Source organism: Podarcis raffonei, chromosome 8, assembly GCF_027172205.1.
Source record: "Podarcis raffonei isolate rPodRaf1 chromosome 8, rPodRaf1.pri, whole genome shotgun sequence".
NCBI classification, from domain to species: domain Eukaryota; kingdom Metazoa; phylum Chordata; class Lepidosauria; order Squamata; family Lacertidae; genus Podarcis; species Podarcis raffonei.
In genome coordinates this window covers 47,388,098-47,414,119 of record NC_070609.1, presented here as the reverse complement: position 1 = coordinate 47,414,119, position 26,022 = coordinate 47,388,098, and the positions used below count along the sequence as shown (strand labels likewise).

The 26,022-nt window shown below is 43.0% G+C and overlaps 1 protein-coding gene across 1 annotated transcript in view; it reads left to right on the top strand.

The window, feature by feature from the left end:
- Window positions 1-26,022, top strand: part of CARMIL2 (capping protein regulator and myosin 1 linker 2) — a 63,540-nt gene that overhangs the window by 22,492 nt on the left and 15,026 nt on the right. Inside the window, exons 16-31 of the mRNA XM_053399725.1 lie at window positions 511-615; window positions 2,040-2,109; window positions 2,811-2,892; window positions 3,486-3,582; window positions 4,724-4,781; window positions 5,102-5,277; window positions 8,088-8,156; window positions 9,049-9,142; window positions 9,367-9,462; window positions 10,502-10,630; window positions 11,699-11,812; window positions 12,675-12,820; window positions 14,128-14,215; window positions 14,638-14,760; window positions 17,596-17,662; window positions 19,946-20,214. Coding sequence (XP_053255700.1) covers window positions 511-615; window positions 2,040-2,109; window positions 2,811-2,892; window positions 3,486-3,582; window positions 4,724-4,781; window positions 5,102-5,277; window positions 8,088-8,156; window positions 9,049-9,142; window positions 9,367-9,462; window positions 10,502-10,630; window positions 11,699-11,812; window positions 12,675-12,820; window positions 14,128-14,215; window positions 14,638-14,760; window positions 17,596-17,662; window positions 19,946-20,214 — 1,783 coding nt within the window. The remainder of the gene's footprint in view (window positions 1-510; window positions 616-2,039; window positions 2,110-2,810; window positions 2,893-3,485; window positions 3,583-4,723; window positions 4,782-5,101; window positions 5,278-8,087; window positions 8,157-9,048; window positions 9,143-9,366; window positions 9,463-10,501; window positions 10,631-11,698; window positions 11,813-12,674; window positions 12,821-14,127; window positions 14,216-14,637; window positions 14,761-17,595; window positions 17,663-19,945; window positions 20,215-26,022) is intronic.

Here is a 26,022-nt window from a genome sequence, read left to right as displayed (position 1 = left end):
GCACAGTAACATCAGGACTAAGCTTCATTTTGGACTTTCGGCCTTTACTGTTCCTTAGGACCCTATGGAGGGTCCAGAGTTAAGGGATGAGTCCAGTTAGGCCATATCAGGTCTCACAAGTCTGCAGTTACCCTGGATGGAATATTGTGGAGGTGGTATGAGTGTTAGTGTTCTTTTTGGGTTCCTTGTCTCCCTTGGTCTTGGGATTCATGGTGAAATCATAGGAACATAGGAAGCTGCTTTATACAGAGTCAGACCATTGGTTTAGCTAGCTCAGTATTGTCTATGCTGTTTTCTCCAGGTTATCGGGCAGGGAGCCTTTTCAGCCCTACCTGGCAATGCTGAGGATTGAATCCAGGGCCTTCTGCATGCAAAGCAGCTGTTCTGCCACTGAGCTATGGCCCTTCCCTTCATCCTCCTCTAGTGAGGAGGCATTTTCTGATCCAGTTCCAGGGGTCTGTGGGTCCTGATACCTGCCCATAGAACTTAAGTTACTGCATTTCTTTTCAGAAAGAACAGTGATGTTCCTGTTGGAATCAGCAATTTCTTCAGCAAAGCCTCTGCTCTCCAACATGTTTCATTGGCTGGAACCAAGTTACCAACAGAGGCTTTGAGGTGAGGGGTAAATAGTTGTTTTTAGCTGGCTCCCATTGGGGGAGGGGGAGAGAGAGACAATATTTAATGTGATCTGGATTCAAGTCCCATATCTGCCATAGGTTGTTGTAGTCTTGTGTAATTCATTGTTCTTCAAGCTTTGGTTCCTCGTTTGTAAATGAGTGATCTATATTGAAGAACTACTATAAGGATGAAAATAACCTCATGCATAGCAAATTAATGGCTGTGTTTGGATGTCGTCATGAACAGCAAATTATTGTGATGGGAATACACCAAGACATTCTCCAGGCTTACACTCTCTTCCCCTCTCATTCTCTGGTGTAGCTGCAAGGAATTCAGAAGCTTTCACTTCCATTTTTGATGACACATCACTTGTCATGCCATCTAAATCTAACTAACTGTGGCTAATCTTTTTTGGCTTGTTTGGGGGGGGGGACCCAACTTCACACCAACCATAGCTTATGAAGCTGGCTTGTTTCAACCAACCATAGTTAAATTAACCACAGTTTAGGGTTCTGAAGTAATTGGAAATAAAACTTCCAATCTTCTCCTTACAGCTGCACTGCAAGAGGAGAGGAGAGGAGGGGGAGAGAAGTACACAAGCTCTGGAGGAGGTTAGGCTCATTCTCATAACACTAAACTGTGGGTTAGTGTTTCATCTGAATGCAGCCAATCCGAGCAAGTAAATATGAGAAGGTAACTAATAATAATATCAAAAGAAGAAAAATTGCTGGACAGGCACAGAAAGGTATACTTGACTATTTCTTAGCTGAGTGGGCATGAAGGAATGAGGCATAATCGAGATGAATTCCATAACACACACATTAATTTATGGATTTGCCACAGAATGCATAAAGGGTTGCATAAAGGGTTGACAAATCCATTGAGAAGGAGACAAATCCATGGTGTTTGTTTGGAATCTCCATGGTTAGAGGCAGCCTATCACTGAATACCAGCTTGCTGGAAGGCAACAGCAGAGGGTGGCTGTTGTACAATGCTGGACTAGCTGAACTTTTGATCTGATCCAACACAAGTAATTCTTATCCTTTTTGGGTTCAAAGAAGCAAAGTGGTGAGCTATTAGGGATTAAATGAAGCATTTTGGGATGGAGTCAAATCTATAGAGGAGGGGGAGAAGATGCAGAACCAGGTTCCCCCCATGACACCTGGCAGTTAGAGCTGCTCCCTACAGTGGCGGAGCTTCATGCTCTTGCAGTGGGAGGCGGAGAGCAGGCAGGGGCAGGGCTGGCATGCTTCTGGGGGCGTGGTGCGCCGTCTGCAGGGGCGTGGCACCCAGCGCAGGTGGGGAGGCAGCCACGATGGCACCCTACTGGGATCGTGCTGCCAGGGGCGGTGTGCTCCCCCTGCACTCCTCTTCCTCCGCCAGTGGCTCCCTACCCTTGTTTCCTTTCTGGTTTGTTACAGAGCTTTGCTGCAGGCCTTGGCATATAACCACCAATTGAGTGGTCTGCACCTGGACCTCAGTAGCTGTGAGGTAAGAAGGGACACCCCTCCCAAAAAAAGTGTACCTAATAAAAGTTGCTAGAGAGGTTTGAAGAACATGTAGGCAAATGGGCAGATGATATGAAGTTTGTGTTACAGTTATCTGAGACGTGGTTCATTTCTTATGAATCAGATTTAATATTAACCAAGGTGGAAATACCATTTTAGGTGATGCACTAGGTAAAAATTCAGTAGCAGACAAAGTGGGTAGCTTTACCTAGCAGCTGAAAAGACTATTTCCTCGGATAATAAATCACTAGATTCATGTGGTTTAAGGTTCTCTTTCTCTAGCTTAGGTTTACACTGTTGAATGGCTAAATCCAGTATTTTCCAAGTCATACAAAAAGTAAATGTAGCCGTTTTGGCTTACTAGACTTGATGACTATATCAGAAGTGGCATGAATACCAGTTGCTGGGAATCAACAGTGGAAGAGGGCTGTTGCCCTGCTTGTGGGCTTCTGCGAGGCATGCATGTGGTTGACCACCGTGAGAAATGGGATGTTGGACTATTTAGGTATTTGGTCTAATTCAGCAGGGCTCTATTTAATGTTCTTAATAAATATTGCCAATAAAAATTGACACCTCAGCATATCAAAACCAATAAATCAAAATAGCTCTAATCTGACAGAGTTGTTCTTATTTTTTTATGTTCTTACTCTTTTTGAATATGTATGAATTGTCTTCATATTAAAGCTGAAATCAGCAGGTGCCCAGGTGATCCAGGATCTTGTTTCAGATGCCAGCTCAATCAAGGAGTTGAATTTATCCGACAATGGTAGGTCTGTCAGTTCCTTAGACTGCCTCTGTCCCTAAGACTGAGGGAGACTGTGTGCTCTCTAGCTCTTTGTGTCCCCTTCCTTGTCAATCTAGGCTTATCTGAATAATACATACTCTGTATTAGACTAGGATCTGTGGGTGGTCTTTGTGGTATGTTAAAAGTTCTCAGCCACTTTTAACATTCCATAAAGGGGCCTGATACATATCCCGCCAAAAAACACACCAAAAAAGCACACCAATTATAATCAAGGTCTTTGCTGGTTTACTGGAATCTAAAGCAAAAGTAGCTAACCTTTGGCCCTCCAGATGTTGGACTACAACTCCCATCACTCCTGACCCTTGGCCATGGTGGCTGGAGTTGGTGGAAGTCCAACAGCATCTGGAGGGCCACAGATTAGCCCCTGATCTAAGTGCTGTTTCTTATAAGGTTTCACAAGCCTGCCTCACCTTCCTGTGTCTGAATTATATCAAATCTAATGTTTAATAATCTGTTTTGGTGGAGGCCCTTGCTTGCCTGTGACCAATCAGCCTTGCAGGACCCCCACCTGCACCCATGAGATACCCATGCATACACAGCTACTCTTTCTGCAGGCTTTGATTCTGACATGGTGACACTGGTGCTGGCCATCGGTAGAAGCAGATCCATCAAGCATGTTGCACTAGGAAAAAACTTTAATATCCGGTCCAGGTAAGCATTTAACACTCCGTTGGTAATTTAAAAAAAGTTAAATACTAGTATTAATACATACATGTGAGATAGAGTTGAAATAATTTTTTTACATACCTAGGCTATGTTTTTTTATTTGCTTGCTTTTAATAGTTTTGAGCCTGCATTTCCATACCTAGAGGCAAACCCAAAGCAACTCATAAGTTGAAAGCAATAAAGACATGATAGTACCATGCATTGCAAAATACAGAAGAACAGACTAATAAAAATAACAGCAGGGATATCAAAAAAACCAAAACACCAAAAACCTGCACACAACATAATTGGTTACCATACACAACAGTACTACAAAAACTCAGGTTAAAATTCTGAAAGCAGAGCCAAATCAACCAAATGCCTAGGGCATGTGGGGGGATTGCAACCCTTAGTGTACAACTCCCATCACTTGCCATGGGACATTCTGGGTGGGGCTGACAAAGTTTGAATCATACAACATCTGGAGGGTCACAGGTTCCTCACTGCTGGTCTAGAGCATAGCGGCCCAGTGAACCTCTTTGGGAAGGATATTCCATAAAATTGTCACCACCATTGATTAGACCCCTATGCCTAGTGGATGCCAATCGAACCTTCATTCGTCAATGGCATCTAGAGCAGTGCCACAGATATTGAACAGAGCTTATGTGGATGCACATATGGAAGAAGGTAGTCCTTGATAGTGCAGTGTCTTAAGCCATTCAGGGGTTTAAAGTTCAAAAGCAACACCTGAAATTGAGCTGACTGAAGATCACAGGCAGCCAATGCAGATTACATAAGATCTAAGTATTATTCCAGTCCCAGTCAAGAACATTGTGGCAATGTTTTGCACCTGTTGAAGTTTCTCGATAAAGTATTCTTGCTGCTCTGGTTTCGCCAGAAGCGGCTTGGTCATGCTGGCCACATGACCCGGAAAAAACTGTCTGCGGACAAACGCCGGTTCCCTCGGCCAGCAAGATGAGCACCGCAACCCCAGAGTCATCTGCGACTGGACTTAGCTGTCGGGGGTCCCTTTACCCTTTTATGAATCTAGTAAACCAGTGTGACACAACAGGAACCCACTAATCACCTATATATTAATCAGATTCAGAGCAGGAAAATTAGTGGGCTTTCTGCTTCTTTCTCCTAGGGAGACCCTAGCTGATGCTTTGCACCGAATTGTTCAGCTAACTCAAGATGATGACTGTGTAAGTATGGAGTTCTAAAAGGAAAAGTTCAATACCTGTGTATTAGCATGCTTTGGTCAAACTCTGAAATCCTTAATTATTTCTGGTAAGTACATGCTCTCACAACTCAGTGGAGCTTCCTATTGTCTGCCTAATTTCCACTTATTTTAACCTTACCACATAGGGATGGACTATTTGTCCATAGTCAGTATTGTCCATTGAATGGTCTTTGTCATAGACTTGGCACTGTGTGTTTGTGTGTTCTATGCCCTCTGCAAACAAGCAACATGGTTATTAGCGTCTTGAGGTCTCTGCTACATTCTTCCCTGATTTTATTTCAGTCTGTCGAATCCCTGTCAGTGGCAGAATCTCGCCTGAAATTGGGAACCAGCGTTATCCTAGATGGTTTGAGAAGCAGGAGCAGTTGTCTTGTCATGCTGGATATCAGTGGTAATGCTATGGGAGACGTGGGTGCCAAAATACTGGCAAAAGCTTTGTCAGTGAACACAACGCTCAGGTGCGTTCACTTAATTTCTCTCACTTGCATAGGTGTGTATAGGTGGATATGTGAATTTGATTCAGTTCACACTTAAAGGGGAACTTACCTAATTTTCACTTTTGAATCAAGACACAAACCAAAATACAATAATCCTTTGAAATTCACACTTTTCTGAATTTTGCAATGCAGTTCTCCAGCCAAGTAATGTGTAAAAAAGTGGATATAATGGGGTAAAGTGTGCACACAAATGTATATATTATTGGAAATCACATACAAAAAGGCATTCTACTAGGAGGAAATTGCTTTGCAAAAAATGTGTATATTTGGCAAAATTGTGTGGCAAAAATGTGTATATTATTAGAAATAAATGCTTAAAATGCTGGTGGGTTTTGATGAAGATTTTTTAAAAATTAGGGAACATGTGGAAATGTGAAAAACTGAATTTAAGAATGGGAAAAATGAGTAACAGAAACTGAAACATTTCCTTATCCCTAATTGGAGAGGGATTATTGTAAGTCTGTATATTGTAGGGGCCATAGCTCAGTGAAAGAGCACATGCTATCCCAGATGCTATCCTTGGTTTCTTCAGTTAAAATGGATCAAAGAACAGGTGATGGGAAAACTTCTCTCTCAGACCTTAGAAAGGCTGTGCAAGTCCAAGAAGACCAAATGTTGCCCACGTGTTATTTGTCAGCATGGCCAATGGCCAGGGAGAATAGGGATTATATTTCCAGCAACATCTGGGAACCCAAGGTTGGGAAGGCTGAATAGGCTGACAAATCTGGCCATCTATAAAGCAGGCTAAAGAGGGCTCGTGCTGCCTGCTTGGGACTGCAAAAATGCATTTTGAGGGAGGCTTGTGTTTTCAAACACCTGACATGTCACAGTACATACCTTGTGAACTCAAGGGCTTGCTGTGCCCTCCTGAGTGACTGGAAAGTAACATGCCTCTGTCAAGTCTAGTGTCTCCTGTGCAACTTGGTTCTATGCTGCAAAGCCAGGGTGCCCACAGAGTTCAAAGTATGGCTTCCTTTGGAAGAAGGCCCCTTCCGTGTGCATGCCTTTCTAGTAGCTGTTCCTTTGCAGGCTGCTCTGGGGAGTCTAGTAAATTTGGTCCCTAGCAGTTTTGCAGTATCAAACAAAACCAGTAGTTTAATACAGTGGTACCTCGGGTTAAGAACTTAATTCATTCCAGAGGTCCGTTCTTAACCTGAAACTGTTCTTAACCTGAGGTACCACTTTAGCTAATGGGGCCTCGCGCGGCTGCAGCACAATTTCTGTTCTCATCCTGAAGCAAAGTTCTTAACCCAAGGTACTATTTCTGGGTTAGTGGAGTCTGTAACCTGAAGCGTCTGTAACCCAAGGTACCACTTTATTCTATTCTGATGGTGATTAACCAGGTGCCTTTAGAAGTTCAAATGGACATGTGAACCTGCCATACATTACTGTTTCTATTCTAGCCCAGTATTGTCCATTCCAGCCTATCCCAACCTGATGCCCTCCAGAAAATTTGGACTACAACTCCCATCAGCCCCATGTTGTGCTGACTGGGGCTGATGGGAGTTGAAGTTGAAAACATCTGGAGGACACCAGGTTGGAGAAGGCTGGGCTTCTCTGACTGGAAGTGGCTATCCAGCATCTCAGGCAAAGAAGAATCTTTCCCATCACTTGCCACCTGAAATCCTTTAAATGGAGATTCCAGGGATTCAGCTTGTAACATACTCCATGCAAAACACATGCTCTTCCACTGAGCTATGTTTTCTCCTCAGACAGGATAGCTATTTCCTGTGTTTTCCCTCACCATCTGGTAATTGAAGAAATACTGCTTCTGAACACAGAGGCTTCGTTTGACTATTGCAGCCGTGAGAACTTTTCCCTTTTAGGAAAGTGTCTAATTCATTTTTTTAAAGGGGGAACAAGTCTGAGTCATAACCATATGTGTCATGTGAAGGTATAGTTCCTTTTGTTTAAAAAAATCTACACTCCTGGGTCTGAGCAGGAGTTGTGATAGAGTGGGGCTTCTGTTTCTAACTTTTTGCACCCTGCACCCTGCCCCTTCCCTCAACTGGTGCCCTCCATGTTTTGGATTACAGATTCCATCAGCCCCAGCCAATATATGCTGTAGTCCAAAACATACAGAGGGCATCACGTTGGGGAAGGCTGAAATAAATGCACACGATTGTATTTTGCATACTTGGTAGGAACAAATTAGATGTTACTAGGGAAACACAGGGTTCCCGGCTGACTCTTCCCTTTATAATGTTCACGTAAGTGTTGGTGGGTGCTATTTGCAGGAGAATTAGTTAGAAAGAGGGAAGATTGATCCTTCTCCCTCTGGTGATAATTCTCCCCTGTAAGTGCATCCGCTCTGGGTCATATTTAAAGGTTCTGCCCTGCTGGGCCCTTAAACTTGAAGTGGAACCAGCTGTAGGAGAAATAGCTGTAGGGAAAGAATTTGCAGGGAGTGTCAGCAAGCATGGAAAGGGTTTCCCTTCTTAATTTCCATGTCACTAAATTTCCTGTTACATTGGCAAATATGGGGCTGAGGCCATAGGTTTGCTAACATAATGTGTGGCTTGGATCATGCAATGCAGCTTTCCTGAGTTCAGAACTTTTTGGATACCTTGACACAAAGTTTTTTAAATAAACTTTTGATTCTTTTTTTTAAATAAGTTTTAATTTCTATTATGTCTCTGAAATTTAGTGCTGGGTACACATGCTTTAAATAAAAAAGGAAAGCAAAGATTCTACTTAGAAATGCTTCTATTGTCTATATATTGGAGCTTGGTGTGCTTCAACTGAACCGTCTTCCCTTCTCATCTGCTTAGGACGTTAATTTGGGACAGGAACAACACAACATTGTGTGGATTCCTTGATGTTACTCGTGCCTTGCTAAGGTAGGTACCTCATCACTGTGCTCTGTTGATGCCATCCTGGAGGCTCTGCAGACAAATTCTGTTCTTCTTTGGAATAAGAAAATCCCAGTCCAAGTGCCAACTCTTTCCCCATAAATAACTTTGGCAATGCCTTTTCAAGACCCAATAATGTCAGACAAAACATCAAGGGTTTATTCACTCACTCATCTTCCTATATGTTATATGCCACCAGTGCTATTTTTCTTGAAAAAGAGGTGTCGGAACTCACCATTAACTTGTAATGACAATAGTGCCCACCTGAGAGGTGCCAGAACTGCATTCTGGTGAGTTCTGGCTGAGAAAAGCCCCATATGCTACCATTGGTTAGCATACCCTTCTGCATTCTACATAGGACAAGAAGCCAGTCTTGTCACAAAATAATAAATCAGGCTTCCTCAACCTCAGCCCTCCAGATGTTTTGAGACTTCAGTTCCCATCATCCCTGACCACTGGTCCTCCTAGCTAGGGATCATGGGAGTTGTAGGCCAAAAACATCTGGAGGGCCGAGTTTGAGGAAGCCTGTAATAAATGAATGCAAATCAGACATCAGAAATGATGATATTTTAAAAACCAGAGAAATAACATTTCAGCTGCTTGGGATGTTCTGGAAGTGGCCATTCTCAAATAAAGGAACTTCAAAGGGAGGCTCCAGTGGGAAACAACTGAATTACATCTTATGAAGAAGTTCAGATCACCTGTGACCTGAATCGAAATGAACATAAGAGGAGCACTCCACTGCAAAGTTTTGTTACAGCATCTATTTGTTTCACTTTAATTGGGAAATAGCCTGACTACTGTGCATGCACAGTTGTGAATTGTTTTGGGAGCCCTTAGTAGCCTAGGGACATCTAATGAAACAATGCTTGTTCCTCAGGAATTTTACTCTAAAAGCTATGCCCTTGCCCATAACTGATGTGGCCCAGGCTCATCGAAGCCATCCAGAGAAAATGGAGGAAGTTGTGCACAAGGTAAAAAGCATAGGAATGGGGGTACTGATCTGAATGGGGGAGCACGCTAGATCAATCTTGAGTTAGAACTCAACTGATAGGTATGTGCTGAATGAATGTTAGCATGCCGTATGTGCTCCAGTATGCTGATCATATGTTACTCAGTGCTGCTGAGTAAATGCAACTACTTTGGGAGGCCATAGAAGTGAGGGTCATGTGAGCCATGCCTCTTTTGCATGCTGCAGATACAGTCTTACCTCGCAAGGAATCAGATTCAAGAGACCTTGCCCAAGGAGAGATGCCGGTTACAGCCAGACAGTACAGCCAGCTCTTCTGCACAGGTGGGAACCCTTGGATCTTCTCCTACCTTCATAGCCTTACGTCTTGCATAGTCAGCTCTGTTCACATTTTAATAAGAAAATGTATTTGTACCACCCTGAAACAATGCACAAATAGAAATGCAGCTAGCCTACAAAATTCACACTTCTCCAGATTTTGCAATGCAATTCTACCAAGTAATGTGCACAGAAATGCATATGTGGGTAGTGTGCATAAACATGCATATCTTAATAAAAATAATATTAGAACTATAGCAGGGGAAATTACTTGCAAAGATGTGTACATTTGGCAAAGCTACATACAGAAATGTGCAACTTAGGAGAAATGCGCGCTAAAATGCTGATAAAAAAATGTGAGGGTTGTTTTTTAAAAAGAAATTCCAAACTGTTGTAGAGAACTGAACTTAAAATTGGAAGAAAATAAGGGAACCTGAAATAAGGGAATCTTGCATGCCAACCCCTTTAAAAGTCAAGTGCTGCAGAAGAGGGCCAAAGGGCAGAAAACATCTAAATGGGGCAAGAATGCTGGCATCTGCACATTAGAACATTAAAGTGCTTCACATTCATTGTATCCTGGTAAACTTTCTGACAAGAATTAGTGCTGTCACATTGCAGATGCAGGGATTGGTGCTAAGAGAGTTACAGCCAACTCCAGGCTTAAGGGGTATCTCATAACTCAATGATCCTTCTGTTCCTCTTCCTTGCCATTGCTGTTGGTTCATCTGCCCTCTCCCAGTGTACAGGCCAACAAAAGCCAATAAGGAGGAGCAGCATCCTCCGCTTGCCTTTCCCTTTCTCCATGGAGAGTGCTGCAAATTGGGCCCAGAGGGACAGGACCAGTGAATGGGCAGCAGTAGCAACCAATGAGAGGGTGGGGGTTTTCAGGGAGGGACCCTCTGAGGTCACCCTGACCAAGGGTCCCCAAAACCTAGAGCCAACACTGACTCAATTAAATACAGCTAACTGAGACTGGAATTCTAGGGAGTGCTATATTTTTGTGCTGGTGGTACAGTGGTGCCCCACATCTTGCTCTCTATTCTAGGCACTGAAGGATGCATCCCAGTCTCTGCATAAGTGCATTGAAATGCTGAGCTCTGTTCAAGATGTGGAAGTTAAAGCAGACATCCTGTGGGCAGAGGAGACCATCAAGGATGCAAGCCTTTCAATCAGTGTGAGCTCTCCTTCATGTGTGTTAAGGGTGCTTTCCAGGCAGGCGCTTAATCTGCAAACAGGTTCTTCACAACAGTTTTTTTAACATACCAGATTTTCTCCTAAAAGGGCACATCCAGATTAAATCAGCAGGAGTGAGGGATGCAGGCTGACATTTTGATGCCAGTGATGTCATGTGCATGGTATAAAAACGGCTTACTTCCATGAGGAGTACTGATCCCACAATAAACACCTGTCTACAAGCCTCCCCTTTGCTACTTTTCTTGTTTTGGAACTCAGTCATGAACCACTAAGAATAGATGATTGATTAATTGAATTTGTTATCACTTTATCTTGCCCAGGACAACCCAAAGCAACTTACAGTCAAAAAGACAGATACATTTTTTAAAAAAACAAAACACCTGCCCTTTTCTAAAAAGGCCACAGATCGTTAAAGGCCAAAGACCTGGTTATAGAGGGAAGTTTTTTGCTGAGTACCTAAAGATATATAATGATCGCTCCATGTGAGTCTCCCTGGGGAGAACAATCCACTAACGGGGAGCCACTGCAGAAAAGGCCGGTTCTTGTATTGTCACCCTCCGAACCTCTCATGGAGGGGGCACATGAAGAAGGGCCTCAGATCATGATTGTAAGCTAATTTTTAACCTGCATGTGTCACAAACCAAGCAACACTGGCAAAAGTCAGAATATCAGACATGACTGAAGATGCCTTTTAAATTTTCATTACAAATTCAGGAAGAATGCATCGTTTTCATAGGACACAGATAGGCAACCTGCAGTTTGGGGCCCACACATCCCTCAACCTCATTCTGTGTGGCCTAGACTGACAAAATCAATGTCCTCTGGACAGTTTACAAACATAAATGAAATGCACAAATGCAATAAAACCGATACCACAATTTCTTTCCAAGTATTAAATATATAGAAGGTAGCCATGAACCTCCTCTAGCCCCCTTTGGCAGCAACCTACTGGTGGCAACCTGCCTTCAGCAGTGGCCTTTCAGATAAGCTACTCTGGCAAAGAAGGACTGAATAGCCATTCTTGATGAGAGCCTTTCTCTTCCTGCAGGTTTTGCCTATTTTGTATGAGGCAGGAAACCCTGTGCACCAGAACAGCAAGCTTCAGCACAAGCTGGAGAGTCTCATTGAAGAAGTCTCTCAGACTTGCAGCAGTGAAATCCAGGTAAGTAGGTAGAGTTCCATAGTCATCTAGTAGTAGGAGATGGAAAATACTTTGGAGAGCTGCTGCCAGTTAGAGTAGACAATATTGAGCTTAGATGGACCAAGTCTGCAGTTTTGCATCACACAACTGTAGCTTTTGGTGTGTGCTACAGAAATCAGCCTCCTGAGAAATTCTGCTTCTGTTTTTTAAAAGAGTGTTTTAATCTATATGGTAACAGATTAAGTCTGTAATTGAACTGGAGACAAAGATGCTAACTGCTGCAGCAGCATATAAACTCTGTCTGCTAACAGGTACTGTGAACATACCTTTGTACCTTTTATGGCCATTAGAAGATATGCAAATATGACAAAATCAAAAAGTTGGACCTCTGGCCTATAAATCCAAGAAGTCAAATGAGGTTTCTGCTCGCAGATCAGGACAAAGATATCACTGCCTTAGTAGCTTCCTTTTTTAGCCACAATTTCACCAGAATGGGTTCCCAATGAACCATCCTTTCAGAGAATAGACAGGGTAAAGCAGAATATCTAAGTGCACACAATCACAGTGTGACCTTATTACCTTCAACAGCTTCACCCTTGTCCTTTTAACTACCCTAGTGACTTGAAATATTTTATACTGTGATACCAATAAAGGTATTTGATTTGATTTGCAAATGTGTGTAAATGCCTAAATTCCATTGTTTATTAATAACACCAAAAATATTGTAAATATACATATAAAGCCTTAGACTAGAGGAAGGTGACCTGAAACCTCTTGCAGTGAATGGCTTCCCCACACATGCTCCCAAGTAGAAAGTAATAAAACTTCAGGTTTTGACGACTCCTCATGCCACATTTATTTCTTGCTTGTACTTTCTTCATAGACCATCATGCATGCCTCATTGGTTGCCACTCAGAGTTTGTGTCCCAAACTCATGCAGAAAAATGACTTTCAGGACCACCTGATCGCCAGCGTGCCAAAGAAGATGCTCCTTGACCAGCTTTTGACTGACATGTACAGCAGGCTCACGTGGGTGACAGGACTAACCTTTCTCTTCAAGCCACACCAGAGTGCCTGTTTAGGTTGGAAGCATCTACTCAATCTTCAGCATTAAACGCTGAAGTAGAAAGAGAAAGGTTTTGCCTGCTGGCTGTGTTTCTCCTTGAGATTCCTGCTTCCTGGCATATAGCTTTTCAGCAGAGAGACATTTGGGGTAGATGGGGGCCTCTGAACTGTCCTTTTTATTTTTCATACAAGTACTGTTCTCCATCGGCAGCTTAACCTCATATCTGTAAGAATCTTGAGCCTCTTGTCTGGTATATGGGTCTGCAGAACTGTTTCCATGGCTCAGGCAGAAGCCAGCATCTTATGTCCTCTACATGTCACTCTCTGCTATGCAGATACATCTCTCTGACAGCTGATAGGCTCCTAGGGCATAGTCACACCACAGAGTTAAACTGATGAAACAGACATTCCTCTTTCCTAGGGAATTCTGGGATTTGTAGTTCTATGAGGGGGTAGCTTTTCAGAGAATTCTCAGCACCTCACCAGATTAAAATCCCCAAGATGCTTTAAAAAGGTTGTTTTTTGTCCTCAGCTTCTAAAATTTGTATAACATTCCAATCAACTTTAATCAATTTTCACATTTTTGTGGCATACAGTATAGGACCACATTCTAGATGCATGTCTTCTTTCATTTTTCAAAGATAAAATAATTTATTAAAAATGTTTTCCAGACTTCTTCATGAATAATGTAAGGAGTGCCTTGCTGTGTCAGCCCTCACTCACTAACAGATCCCAAGCAACTGAAATCTAGGTGCATCCTGTCTCTAAACTTGGAGGCTCCATTTAACCCTGATGACTAGCGGCCACTGATCCATATATTTTTTTCTGATAGTATTTTAAAGATATCTAAGCCTGTGGCCATAACCACATTCCCCAAGAGCAGGATCCATATATCAATTATTGTTATTATTTATTAGGTATCTTACATGCCCTTTACTCTGAGATCCCAGGGCAGGTTACAGCAATGAAAAAAGTACAATACAGGACAGTACAGTTAAAACAAATTAACAGTTTTGACAACAGGCTACATCATAAAATACACATATCCCAGGTGTCAGAACTGGGATAAATCTTCTTCTCCCACCCATTTCTGGCCCTTTACCCAACATCTGGTGGTCATGGGAGCCTTAGCAGTCACTTTATCTCACTTCTCAGCCTCCTTATTTCCCAAATCCTAACCCAAGTTATTGGTGCCAAAGTCTTACTAGACAGTGGATCTCTCCTTTGTGCTTTTCTGTGCTAATATCCCTGCTTTGTCCCTTCTTTGATAGGGAGATCCAGCAGTCAGTCACTGAGGCCATGGTCAATGGTATTGCTGATAAAATTTTGGAGGAGTTAGCCACCGTTCAAGGCAAGCTGGTGAGTGCCAGACAGGATTCCGGTCAATGTGCAAAGGCAAGACTGGCCCAGATAGGAGTTCTGTATGCTGCAATTCCTTCCCTTGCTTTGCTCTCCTCGGTGTTAATGTAGGTTAATGTAGGTTTTAATGTCATTTTGTCTCTACCCCCCCTCTCTCTCTCTCTAACACAGCCCTTTTATCTGTTTAAAATATAATTCAGCTTTTCCACCAAGGAAGCTTGCTATATAAAAGGTTGAAGGAAGAACAAACACATGGTATATGTCAAGTTCTGGCTACTGCATCTCAAATTCTCAGATTCTTAAAGAGATGGAAAATCCAGTTAAATATAGTGATTCACTGGACCAAAACCACCGTTTTCCCATGCCACCTGTCTAGTATACTGTCTCAGAGTCACTTTTTGAACCTACTTAAACCATTTCAGGCAAAACACCTCTCAAAACTAGCCCAGGAGCCACAGGTGACGAATGCTGCAGACTGGAACACTTTTCAGCAGCGGCACAGAAGCCTGTGGGATGTTGTTGAAAAGGACTTCCAAAAGGAGGAGGTATGCATTTTCCAGCCCTCAGTGCATTCATTATTATGCTAGCATGAGCCTCACAGTAATTTCTAATTGGGATCAACCTAGTTATTTAAATGCTCTGCACACGATCTGAAAGCTATCCCTTCACATTGCATCTGTGTCTCTCCTGATTTTACCTACATGTCCCAGTGTAGCTGAGGAGTGAATCCTGCTGTACTCTTTCCCCAAAAAACAGCAGTAGGGGAGTGGCCAAAGGTGGCAGCAGCAGCAGTATGTACATACTTGTTCGATAACTTGAAAGGTAGACCTGCTGGATCAGAGAAAAAACCTGTTTAGTCCAGCATCCTGTTTCCCAGTGTTGCCGGCCAGATGCTTCTGGGAAACCCAAAAGAGACATGAAGTCTGAGAGCAATAGCTTTCTCCCACTGATGTTCCCCAGCAACTGGTACTTGGAGAGGGCTCTGCAAGCCCATCAACCCAGACAAATGTCACTTGTATCCACCAGTGGAAGGGATAACTGAATTTATACCCCAAGCTGCTTATCTGAGATGCCTTTGAAATTTATGTGCTACTTTACAGTGCTGGGCATAGTGACATCTTTGCTGTGAAAATGCCTTCATCTGACAAGTCTTTTGAAAGCAGCGGTGGGAATCACTCCTGATCTGTTGTAGACATTTGCAAAATTACGCATAGCAGCTTGGTTCGATAGCCAAATTGTGTCGCTAGACCTTGCTATGTATGTTTTCCTTCTGGGATTTTAGAGGTGTACTCACCACCTTCTGATATAGCTGCAAAGCTTCAAGCTTCAAATTAATATTCATCTCTGCTTTGGGAGACTGCTATGAGCATATCTGCGTCACAGAATTAAAATGATCTAATAGTCATTCCCTGTCCCCAGTGAATCCTGGGAATTGTATTTCTTTGAGGGAAGGTGGTGATCTCATTTTAGCAGAGAAGTTTTGTCAAAGCACAGTTTTTAGCAATTTTTGAGAAAAGCCACAGCAATGAAAGTGGTATGAAACAGAGATAAACTTGTAATAGGTTTGTCATTTCACTAATCTTCATTTAGTAGGTTGAGGCCTAGACCTGTATCGTGGCCTGATCTAAGGTGGATCATATCAGCAGCACTACCCTAATATAAATATACAGTAAAAAGAAGTGGGTTATCATCAAATCCATTAAAAAAAGTTTAAGATATCTCTGAACAGAAGCCATAGTCCCCCCCCACACACAGCAGCCAGGCATTCTCCCCTTTCTCAAAAGTCCCTGCCTTGTGGTGACACCACTCCATCAAATTCGGGTCAAACTACATGTAATGCTGTGTATAGTGTGTAATTATGTCTGGGTTTTTGAAAATGTAATATTTAGTGTGGATGGACCCCCCCCATGAGCACAGGGAGGGGCTTCTGATTAAAATCCCCCTCGTGCTGCAGTAGCCTTAGGAAAAAAGCTCTTGGTGCCTACAGAAGCTTCACATACATATACACACAAGTAACTGGAGTACTGTTGGCAAGTTGGATTTCATCAGGATCACAGCTGGGGAGGAGCCTGAGAACCTCAACTAGTATAAGAGATATATCCAATAATTCCATGTTTTATAGCTTTTCTTTAAATTTGTGTTCTTTTGAACATAAATAAACTGTGGAAAGAAAAGAAAATCAAGGGTTCCAATATTTAGCATTACATTTGAAAGAGGGGGGAAAGATCTAGTTGTACACCATGCATTTAACACAATGTACAGTTTGACCCACTCTGCATTTTTATCCTCAAACTCCTTTGTTTGTTTGATTGATTGATTGATTGATTGATTGATTTGTAGGAATTTCTGTACCACTCAACATATAAAATACCATACCTTTTAAGATTTAAAATAGACACAAAATAAAAAACAAGAAAATGATAAAGTATCTTCAGAAGTATCTATAACATGGCTGGGTCACTCTACAGCAGGGGTAGGCAACCTAAGGCCCGGGGGCCAGATGTGGCCCAATTGCCTTCTCAATCCGGCCCGCGGATGGTCTGGGAATCTGCATGTTTTTACATAAGTAGAATGTGTCCTTTTATTTAAAATGCATCTCTGGGTTATTTGTGGGGCATAGGAATTTGTTCACCCCCCCAAAAAAATATATATATATAGTCCAGCCCACCACAAGGTCTGAGCGACGGTGGACCAGCCCACGGCTGAAAAAGGTTGCTGACCCCTGCTCTACAGAGTAAGCTTGTGTGTGTAAGAAAGTTTTAAGCAAGCATCTATCACTGTATGCACTGTAAGCTCTTCTTAGATGGCCAGAGGGTAGGAATTCCACAAAGTAAGTGCAAAGGGCCTAGCTGCAGGGGTTCATGGATCAGACCTCAGGAATATGTAACAGGGTAAAACGTGCTTCTTAAGAAGACTGCAGTGTTCCCCCAACGTCACTCATTACCAAGGAAATGTAATAAATGAACAGAAAAAACCCTACCCAAGTGACACTGACACAAAGCTCCCCCCACTAAGCAAAATAATGTAAGTTTACCACCCCACCTCCTCTTCCCCCCCTCCCCTTCTCTTTTTCCCCAGCCCGTACAGCAGTGTCTCACACTGAATGTAACTGGTCAGTAGAAACGATTCTATGACCTGAAAAGAGACAATGCATGTACTTTTGTAAACCAAGAAAATCCTTAATAAAAAAATATTTTAAAAGCAGGCTACAGTGACAGGGCAGGTACATAGAGAATAAGACTGTCACTCAAATAGGCTGTTTCTAAGTTGTTTGGGATTTTATATACCATCAGCAAGACCTTAAACCTGGCCTGGTAGCATACTGGCAGCCAGTGCAACAGTACAGTTGGTTTTTAAAGTATCGTTTCCTCTCTTCACAGTACAAGATGGCTGCCCAATGGAAGCACAGCTGTTACACAAGCATTCTCCCAACTCTTGGACTAAATGGTAAAGCTTATTATATGTGTTGGTATGAATGAGCGCCTTTTCTAAAATCCACTTAGCTGGGAAACAGTTTAGGTGAATGCCAAAGGGTTTTATTTTTTGTAAGTATTTATGTGACAAGCATGAGTTTGAAAACACATACAATCATATATGGACACTCAATGGAGAGTTGAGAGTGGCTTTGGCCCCTGTTTGGTACGCAATTGGTGGCAACCTTTGTGTGAACTGCCCCAAATGCATAATGACCTAAATCTCAGAGATGATTAGGCAGTAACTCTAACTCCACTAAGATGGAAGTAAGCCTAAATGAATACAATAGGCCTTGCTTCTGTGGCTAGAATTGCAGCACTAAAAACTCATTGAAATTAATGGATATACATTAGGCACAACAAACTCATCCTGTTGATTTCATTGGGGCTTTAGCATGACCAAGTACGTCTTAATTTTGGCCCAAGTGATTTACCGTAATTCCTGTATACGTCAATTTCAGGGCAAGTTTATACATTGGCATGTCTCCATGGAAGATTGCTTTCCTATCACCAGAGCCAGACTTACCATTAGGCAAAGTGGGGCAGCAACCTCCAGTGGGGCTGGGGAGTAGGCAGCAAAATACTGAAGGAATGGTGGTGAGATATTGGATGGCAGAGCTGTGTGTGCACCACATAGACTGTGCTCCTTCACTCCCATCTCTGAACTACTCTGCTGCCCTTGGTTACAGTGGAGGATGCTGTCTGGTCATTCTTGTGGAAGCTAGATTTGACTGCCACTCCAGTTGGCTTCCATCCATGTCATGGGAAGCACCATCTTGTCCTTTGCCTCAAGCAGCCAAATGTCTTAGAGTGGCTCTGCCTATCACAACTTTATACTCTGGTTGTAGCATTGCACAACCCAGCCTAAAATAGTTGATCTTTGTACAGGAGTGGTTCCCACATCTTATGTTCGGAATAAATGATGCAAAGTCACCAACACTCTTGAATTTTAGATGGCCAGAATCCCCTATCTCTCCTTGAGTTATATAGGTCTTGCATGTGCTTTCCTTCTCCTCCTTCAGCCAGTCTAGGAAGGTAGGGGAAAGGAAGAGACAATGGCAAATTGGTAGACTCCATACTTTGCATTTTTCTATTGTGAACTGATCTGGGATCTTCTGATGAAGGGTGGTGTACATTTTTAAATAATAATAATAATACCACCACCTGGCATCTCCGGTTTAAAAACCTATTGCAAAAGACCAGTCTGAAGCCCTGGAGAGCCATTGCCAGTTACAGTAGACAATACTAGGCTAGATGGGCGATAGTCAAACCTGGGTAGGTATAAGGCAGCTTGCTAAGGCCCTACGAGGTGTGGGTGGCAGCAAGGCAAATGTAGTCTGGTGACTGTAGCAGAGGGGGCAGCAAGAAGGACGACAGGAGAAATGTGGATTTCATCATGTGTCCAGTTGCTGGGTAGCAGCAGCAGTAATGGGTAAGTGGGGGAGCAGGAATATGGGACAACACAGAAGCTTGGAAATACAGTGGTACCTCGGATTACATATGCTTCAGGTTACATACGCTTCAGGTTACAGACTCCGCTAACCCAGAAATAGTGCTTCGGGTTAAGAACTTTGCTTCAGGATGAGAACAGAAATCGTGCTTTGGCGGCGCGGTGGCAGCAGGAGGCCCCATTAGCTAAAGTGGTGCTTCAGGTTAAGAACAGTTTCAGGTTAAGTACAGACCTCTGGAACGAATTAAGTACTTAACCCGAGGTACCACTGTACTGGGGTTGTCTCCTGTTCACATGCGAGTGGGTGGCTGGCTGGCTTCAGGAAGTCACAGCACAGTTGGCTTAGGTTGTTTGCAAAGGGGACTTTGGCAACCTCTGAAAAGTGGGAATCCTTGCTTCACTCGAAAAGAAAAGGGGGTGGGGGAGAGGAGACACGACCTGGCTTTGTACAGAACCACCCACTCCTAGTTGTCTTTGGAAAAGAAAATAAATCTGTAGCTGCTCCAGCTTCTATTCCTCAAAGCGTGAGCTAGCCAGGAAATCAGTCTCAGCCAGGGGATGCACTAGCTGCTCCTCCTCATCCTTCCTGAGGCAAGGCAGGCTTTTCCCATTGGTGCACAAAGCCCCGAGCCCATTAGCAGTAGCCAAGTCTGCCTTGTCAGTTTAGTCGCCTGATATGTAACAAATCTGCCTGTGTGACAGGAGACGTTGCTGTGCTGCATAGTGGCAGCCTGCTGTCCGCCTGGCAACTCCAAGGATTCCTCCCCCTCCCCCCTCCCCCCACCTCCTCCGACTTCTCTCTTTCAGGTCTATCGGAACTCGATTTTAAGGTAGAGGCAGAAGATAACAAGATTGGGGCTCCCCAGGCTGAGCTGTCACTCAGCCGTGCCTCCGTGAAGTCACGCCCTGCCTCCACAAAGGATGCTGAAGCTGGGAGCAGGCTGCTTCCTTGCACAGAGCCTGCATCCGCACAATCCCTTATGGACCTGCCGACTGCAGGAGAGAAATTGGAGCATTATACCCGAGACAGGCCCAGGCCCAACCGCAGGAACAGGCAGCCCCCCAGCAAGCCAAATGTAAGACTCCTCTTGCTTTTTTAAATCTCTAATTGCTTTTGCAGATGCACAAGGCGTGTGTGTGTGTGTGTGTGTGTGTGTCTGTGTGTGGAGAGAGAGAGAGAGAGAGATGGGCAAATGCCTTACGGGTGTTTATTGCAGCCCTGGAAGATGAAATGAGTAGAACAGCAGCTGTTTGATTATGCGCTTGTCAGCTGGGCACTGGCCACTGCTGCGTAGAGGACAAGGTTGTTTATATATGAGTATATGCAGCATTTGGGGGTCTGGAAGCAGATCTTGGCTGCTTGTGTTTATTTCTTGGGTTTTGCAAGGTAGGGGAAATTGTAGCACTGCCCACTCCTGCAATCTGGATTCTGTGGCAACCATCTGCATGCACTCACTCACTTTTGAGTGCTATGTTTATTCAAACATTTATGGAAGAACAAACTTATACTGCTGCATGGACAATCTACTGTCTCTTTCTGAAAAAATGTGGATTATTTTTGGAACTGTTAGCATGGATTATGCCACTAGATCCTTAGAATATATAAACAGCTAAGTAAGGCCTTTGCTCTTTGAACATTTTGGGCATTGACCTGGTATGTTTTCCCAGGTGAAGGAGAATAAGGGAAGGGAAGGCTTGTACCACGAGATGTCTTTTTAGCAGAAAATGGTCCATTTATAGAATTATAAATTAACCCTTTGACTACAGCTGAGAGTAAAAACAAAAAACAAAAACTTTGTGGTGCAGCCCAAGCTATATATATTAGAGAACTAGAAATCTGTGTTTAACAGAGGGGTGTGTGAGAGAGAAAGAGAAATGCATTCTTTGAGTGATATGTGAATCCAGATTATGAATATAGCAATGCAAGTGATGCCTCGGAAGATGTAAGATGGAGAGTGGAGTTTGGCGTCCCTGCAAAGGTAACACATGTTTCTTCATCACATGTTGCCTTGAGCCACTGGGGCTGAGGGCTGTTTCCTACCACTACTTTTTTTTTTAGGGTGAAGCGTACCCAAAGTGTGTATGTGTATGGTTACCACATACTTGGAAAAGTTCAGAATGTGGGTTGAACTAAGCAGTGATGAATAGTGAATTGTGAACTCGCTGTCTGATAATTAGTATTTATTCAATTGGACACCCACAAGAAATTGCAGGAGGAGGGTGAAGGCAGTAGTGCAGTCATTTAATTAGACCCTGGACTTAAATGTGGGCCTTCCTTTTTAGATTAAAATTTGTATTACTTCACTTGCTTCAAAATGTGGTAAGTTAGCCCTGCTGCATTTACAGGTCCCTCTGTTCACTTTGGCAAGTGAGGCCCTGCATGATATTATTATATTTATAACTTACCTTTCCCCCAAGGAGCCCAAGGAAGTGCATGTAGTTCTCCTCCATAATTTATACTCACAACAACCCTGTGAGGTAGGTTAGACTGAGAGTTGGTGATTGGTTCAGTGTCATCCTGGGAGCTTTATGGCTAAGTGGGGATTTAAACCCTGGTCTCTCGGGTCTTGGTCTGACATGCTAACTAATACACAATACTTTCTTGTTTCATTGCAATGAATTGACTCCCATGATCACTTCAGTGCCTGAAGGCCACAGGTTTCTTCCATCCCAGAAGTGATGGGAGAAATGGGTTCAGAAAAAGCACACCAAAGAGCCTCTGCTATTTTAACTACTCTCATAACAGTACTTTCTGCAAGAATAGAGAAGGGACCCTTTCCTGCCTGCCTCCTGCTCCCTGATTTAGCCACCCCGGATATTCTCATTGAATACTAAAACTGCTTCTCATACATTAACCTAGACCTGCTTGCAATAGTCCTGTAAGGTAGGCCCATGGTATTAATATTAATCCCCACATTGTTTGAAGATGGCATTGGGTTGCATGAGCCTGAGAACTTGTGACTTGTCTAAGGCAATCCAATGGCTTTGCATGGCTAAGATTGGAACCAAAGATGTTTTGGCATATAGCTTTTGCTACTCTATAATGCTACTGTTATATAATAAAGATGTGTTTGTACATTCACACAAATGTATGAGATGCCTGACCGCTTATTTTTGTGCTGCGGACAACATTTCCTACATCTGACTAGGAACTTCTTTTAAATCAGGCTCTTACCCTCAGACTACGCTGAAGTGAAGGAGTGGGGAGAGTTTAGCTATTTATTGCCTATGGTCTCTTACTCCCAATACTAGAAGCAACAATTGAGACTTGAACCTAGGACCATTCAGTTAAGTTGAGATGGCACCATAATTTCAAGACTGATCAAAGAAAGTACACTTCATAAAACACAAGCTTAATGTATGGAATTTGTGACCCCAGGAGATGCTGAATGGCATCTAGCACAGATGTCTTTAAAAAGGTTTGGTCAAATTAATGGAGGATAGATTTATGAAAAATTATTCACCCTAGCAGCTCAATGGGACCTCCATATTTTAGAGGCATCATATCCAGTGTTAGCAACAGATTTGGGGTGGGCAATAAGTCCTCAGGGCTTCCTCCATTGCCATTATCACTGTTTCAGATTCACTTGGTGTTCTCCCTATGGCCTAAATTCATACCACTCCCCCATCCCCAAAAAGGGCAGTGGAGGCTGCCGCTGTTTCTCATGTTGGAATCTCTGATGTTGGAATCAGAGAGATGGAAGGGACCTTAAAAGTAATCTGGTCCCTTGCCACTGCAGTCTGTCCTCTGCTTCAATGTCTTGTTACGGCTTGCATGCTTGGAGGGGGTTAGGTAAACAGACAACAGCAGCAAGGAGAAGGAGCGAGAGCAGAGTGCTCTGGAAGTTAGCACTGGTCCTCCTGCTGGGTTGTGGGCTTTGGCTGTTGCTCAGTGATGCCAGCCCTGGGTATACCTAATGACTCTGAGATGCTGGGAGCAAGCAACAGGGGATGACTTATTTCTATAGGGCTTCTCAAGGGCACTGGGAATGCTAGATTACATGGACCCTTTATTTGAGCCATCATAGGCATTCCTTATTTTCTTTGTCTCAATGTCTTTTGAAACAGGACCATGTACCTCTAAGTATGAATGGGCGAAGCTGAATATTTTGAGTTTCCTCCATTTCTTAATCTTTTCAGTTCTTCACATTTGTACATCAGTTCATAATATGTATTTTTTAAAGTTCTCATGAAAATTCATTTTAGTATAAATTTATTTTAATATAAACAATTGTATGCAGGTTTCCCTAATATACACAATTTTCCAAATCAAAATACCGTACACAATTAAACTATGGGACTTGCCCCCATAGGAGGCAGTGATGGCCACCAACTTGGATGGCTTGAAAAAAGGATTGGACAAAGTCATGGAGGATGAGGCTATCAATGGCTGCTAGCCAGAATGGCCAGGCTCTGCCTCCGTGGTTGGAGGCAGCAATGCTTCTGAGTACCAGTTGCTGAAAACTGCAGGTGGGGAGAGTGCTCTTGCGCTTGGGTGCTGCTGGCAGGTTTCCCACTGGAATTTGGTTAGCCACTGTAAGAACAGGATGCTGGTCTAGATGGGCCTATGGCCTGATCCTGCAGGGCTGTTTTATGTTTTTAATTTTCTGTAATATAGTACATTTTGTATGTTATTTTCACTAATATGTGCATTTTAATGCAGGCTGTATTCTAGTATATGTATTTTTACACACATTACTTGGCTGGAGAACTGCACTGCAAAGTTCAAAGAAGTGTAAATTTTGAAGGATGGTCGTGTTTTGGGTCAAATGTTGTTTAAGAAAGTGCAAATTAGGTAGATTCATCTTTGAATGCAAAGTGAATCAAATTTCTCCTCCATCCCTACTTCTGAGAAACCAAAAACTCTCAGGCATGTTTGCATCATTACATGTTTATATTTCCATGTGTGCCCATATAACCCAAATAATTCCAGATATGTAGATACATGCATATTAATTAGTGAGAGTGCAGGCAGGAGAGTGAATGATACCTATAGGTTGCCCCAATTGCTTACATCTCACCTATGGGTTGTGCAGGGCAAATTTGTCCCATAAAAATGTATTGGGCAGCCACTGCTGGAAACGACTATTTCCTATGAGTGGAAGCACTGTGAGATGTGTGGTGGTTATGTGACCTACTGGATTTAGGCCTTTGAGGTCGTTGGACAGGAGTGGGGAACCACTTTTGCACAGAGGGACAGATTCAAAAGTGGCCAACCTTTTTAGGCTACATTGACAGGTGGGTGGCTCTGCTCACCTGTCAGTTACCGGTACCTTTGATAATGCCCTCAAAGGCTCCTGATTGTTCCTTTTCAGCTGCAGCTTTACCTGTGTGATGCATGGTGTCATATGACATCAGATGAGTGATAGGTGAGCCTAGCCCAGCAAATACGTTGTGGTGGCCAAATTTGGCCTGGTGGACCTAATTAGGCCCAGAGACTGCAGAATTCCCGCCACTACAGTAGTGTTTTTTTTACTAGTTTGAATCCATTGAATCCCTGCCATTTAAATGACATGGGGAACAGCATAACCCAGGCATAGGCAAACTCGGCCCTCCAGATGTTTTGGGACTACAACTCCCATCATCCTTAGCTAACAGGACCAGTGGTCGGGGATGATGGGAATTGTAGTCTAAAAACATCTGGAGGGCCAAGTTTGCCTATGCCTGGCATAACTATTTGGTATAGAATTCACTGACATTGCTTCAGGAAGGCCTGAAATAATCAGATATTCTTCCCTGGCTGCCCTTCGCTTGATTTTTCCCCTTCTTTTGTTGAAGGGTTATACAGAGATCCCAAGATTGCTGTATTATTTTTTTTGTTAAGCCCAGCAAATGTACTGCAATTAAGGTTTCCAAGGTTCTTTGTAGAGACATTTCCTCCAAACCAGGCTGTTTACATTTTGGATATGCCTTCTATATGCAATAATCAGTAGAAACACTCATATCATTTGGACCACTAGAAACAAAAGGGCTAGGTTGTGCTCAAGTGAGAGGAGTAAATGTCAGAAAGGATGTGGTGATGAGAGACCACCCACCAAAACATCACTACACATGTGACAAACTAAAGCACAAAAATGTGCTAACAAGCTTCCACAGCAGCAGCAGTGGCTGCTGATGTGAAACAGGTTGTTTTTACTTATCAGCAGTAAGGGAAAATCAGGATTAAATGTGTAAAAAGGAAAAGTACAGACTAGTATTTTATAATGATGTTGTGTGCATGCTGTGTAAATTTGGGTGCATGAGTAGCACCGATTCCACAATAAATTCCCATCTGGAAACATCCAAGCATTCTAGTTAACAGGAGTGCTGCAATTTCAGATAGTTCTTAAGCTTGTTAAATCTGCCACAAAAACTCACCAGTGCAGACAATGTTCACTTGCATATGTTAATTTCCTAAAATGTGTGCCAAATTAAAACAGCCCAGCATTACAATGGAATTTTAAAATGAACTATCTTGGAATCCAAGAAGCCCTTTTAGGCTAGCCAGTCAGAAGACAACCTCAATGTAGACCAGAGTGTGTTGTGTAATTTCAGGGAGGCTCAAATTGGCTTTAAACTTTGGAAAATAGCCAAAGCCTGTGTTTGCTTTCCTCCCTTAAAAAAACCATTAAAATATGTGTTCCCAGGGCCACAAAAAAATCCCCCAGCATCCTCTGCAGATACATATTGGGGTTCCAAATGATTTGGAGTTCTGCACCCTGGTGTTTCTGCCAGTACTGATACAAAGGTAGGCCCACACAATTGCATTTATACATGTGTGTATGCGCACGTGCACACGCGCACACACACACACACGAGCATTCTTTAGCTGTGATTCCTGCATTGCAGGGGTTGGAGTAGATGACCCTTGGAGTCCCTTCCAGCTCTACAATTCTATTATCCAC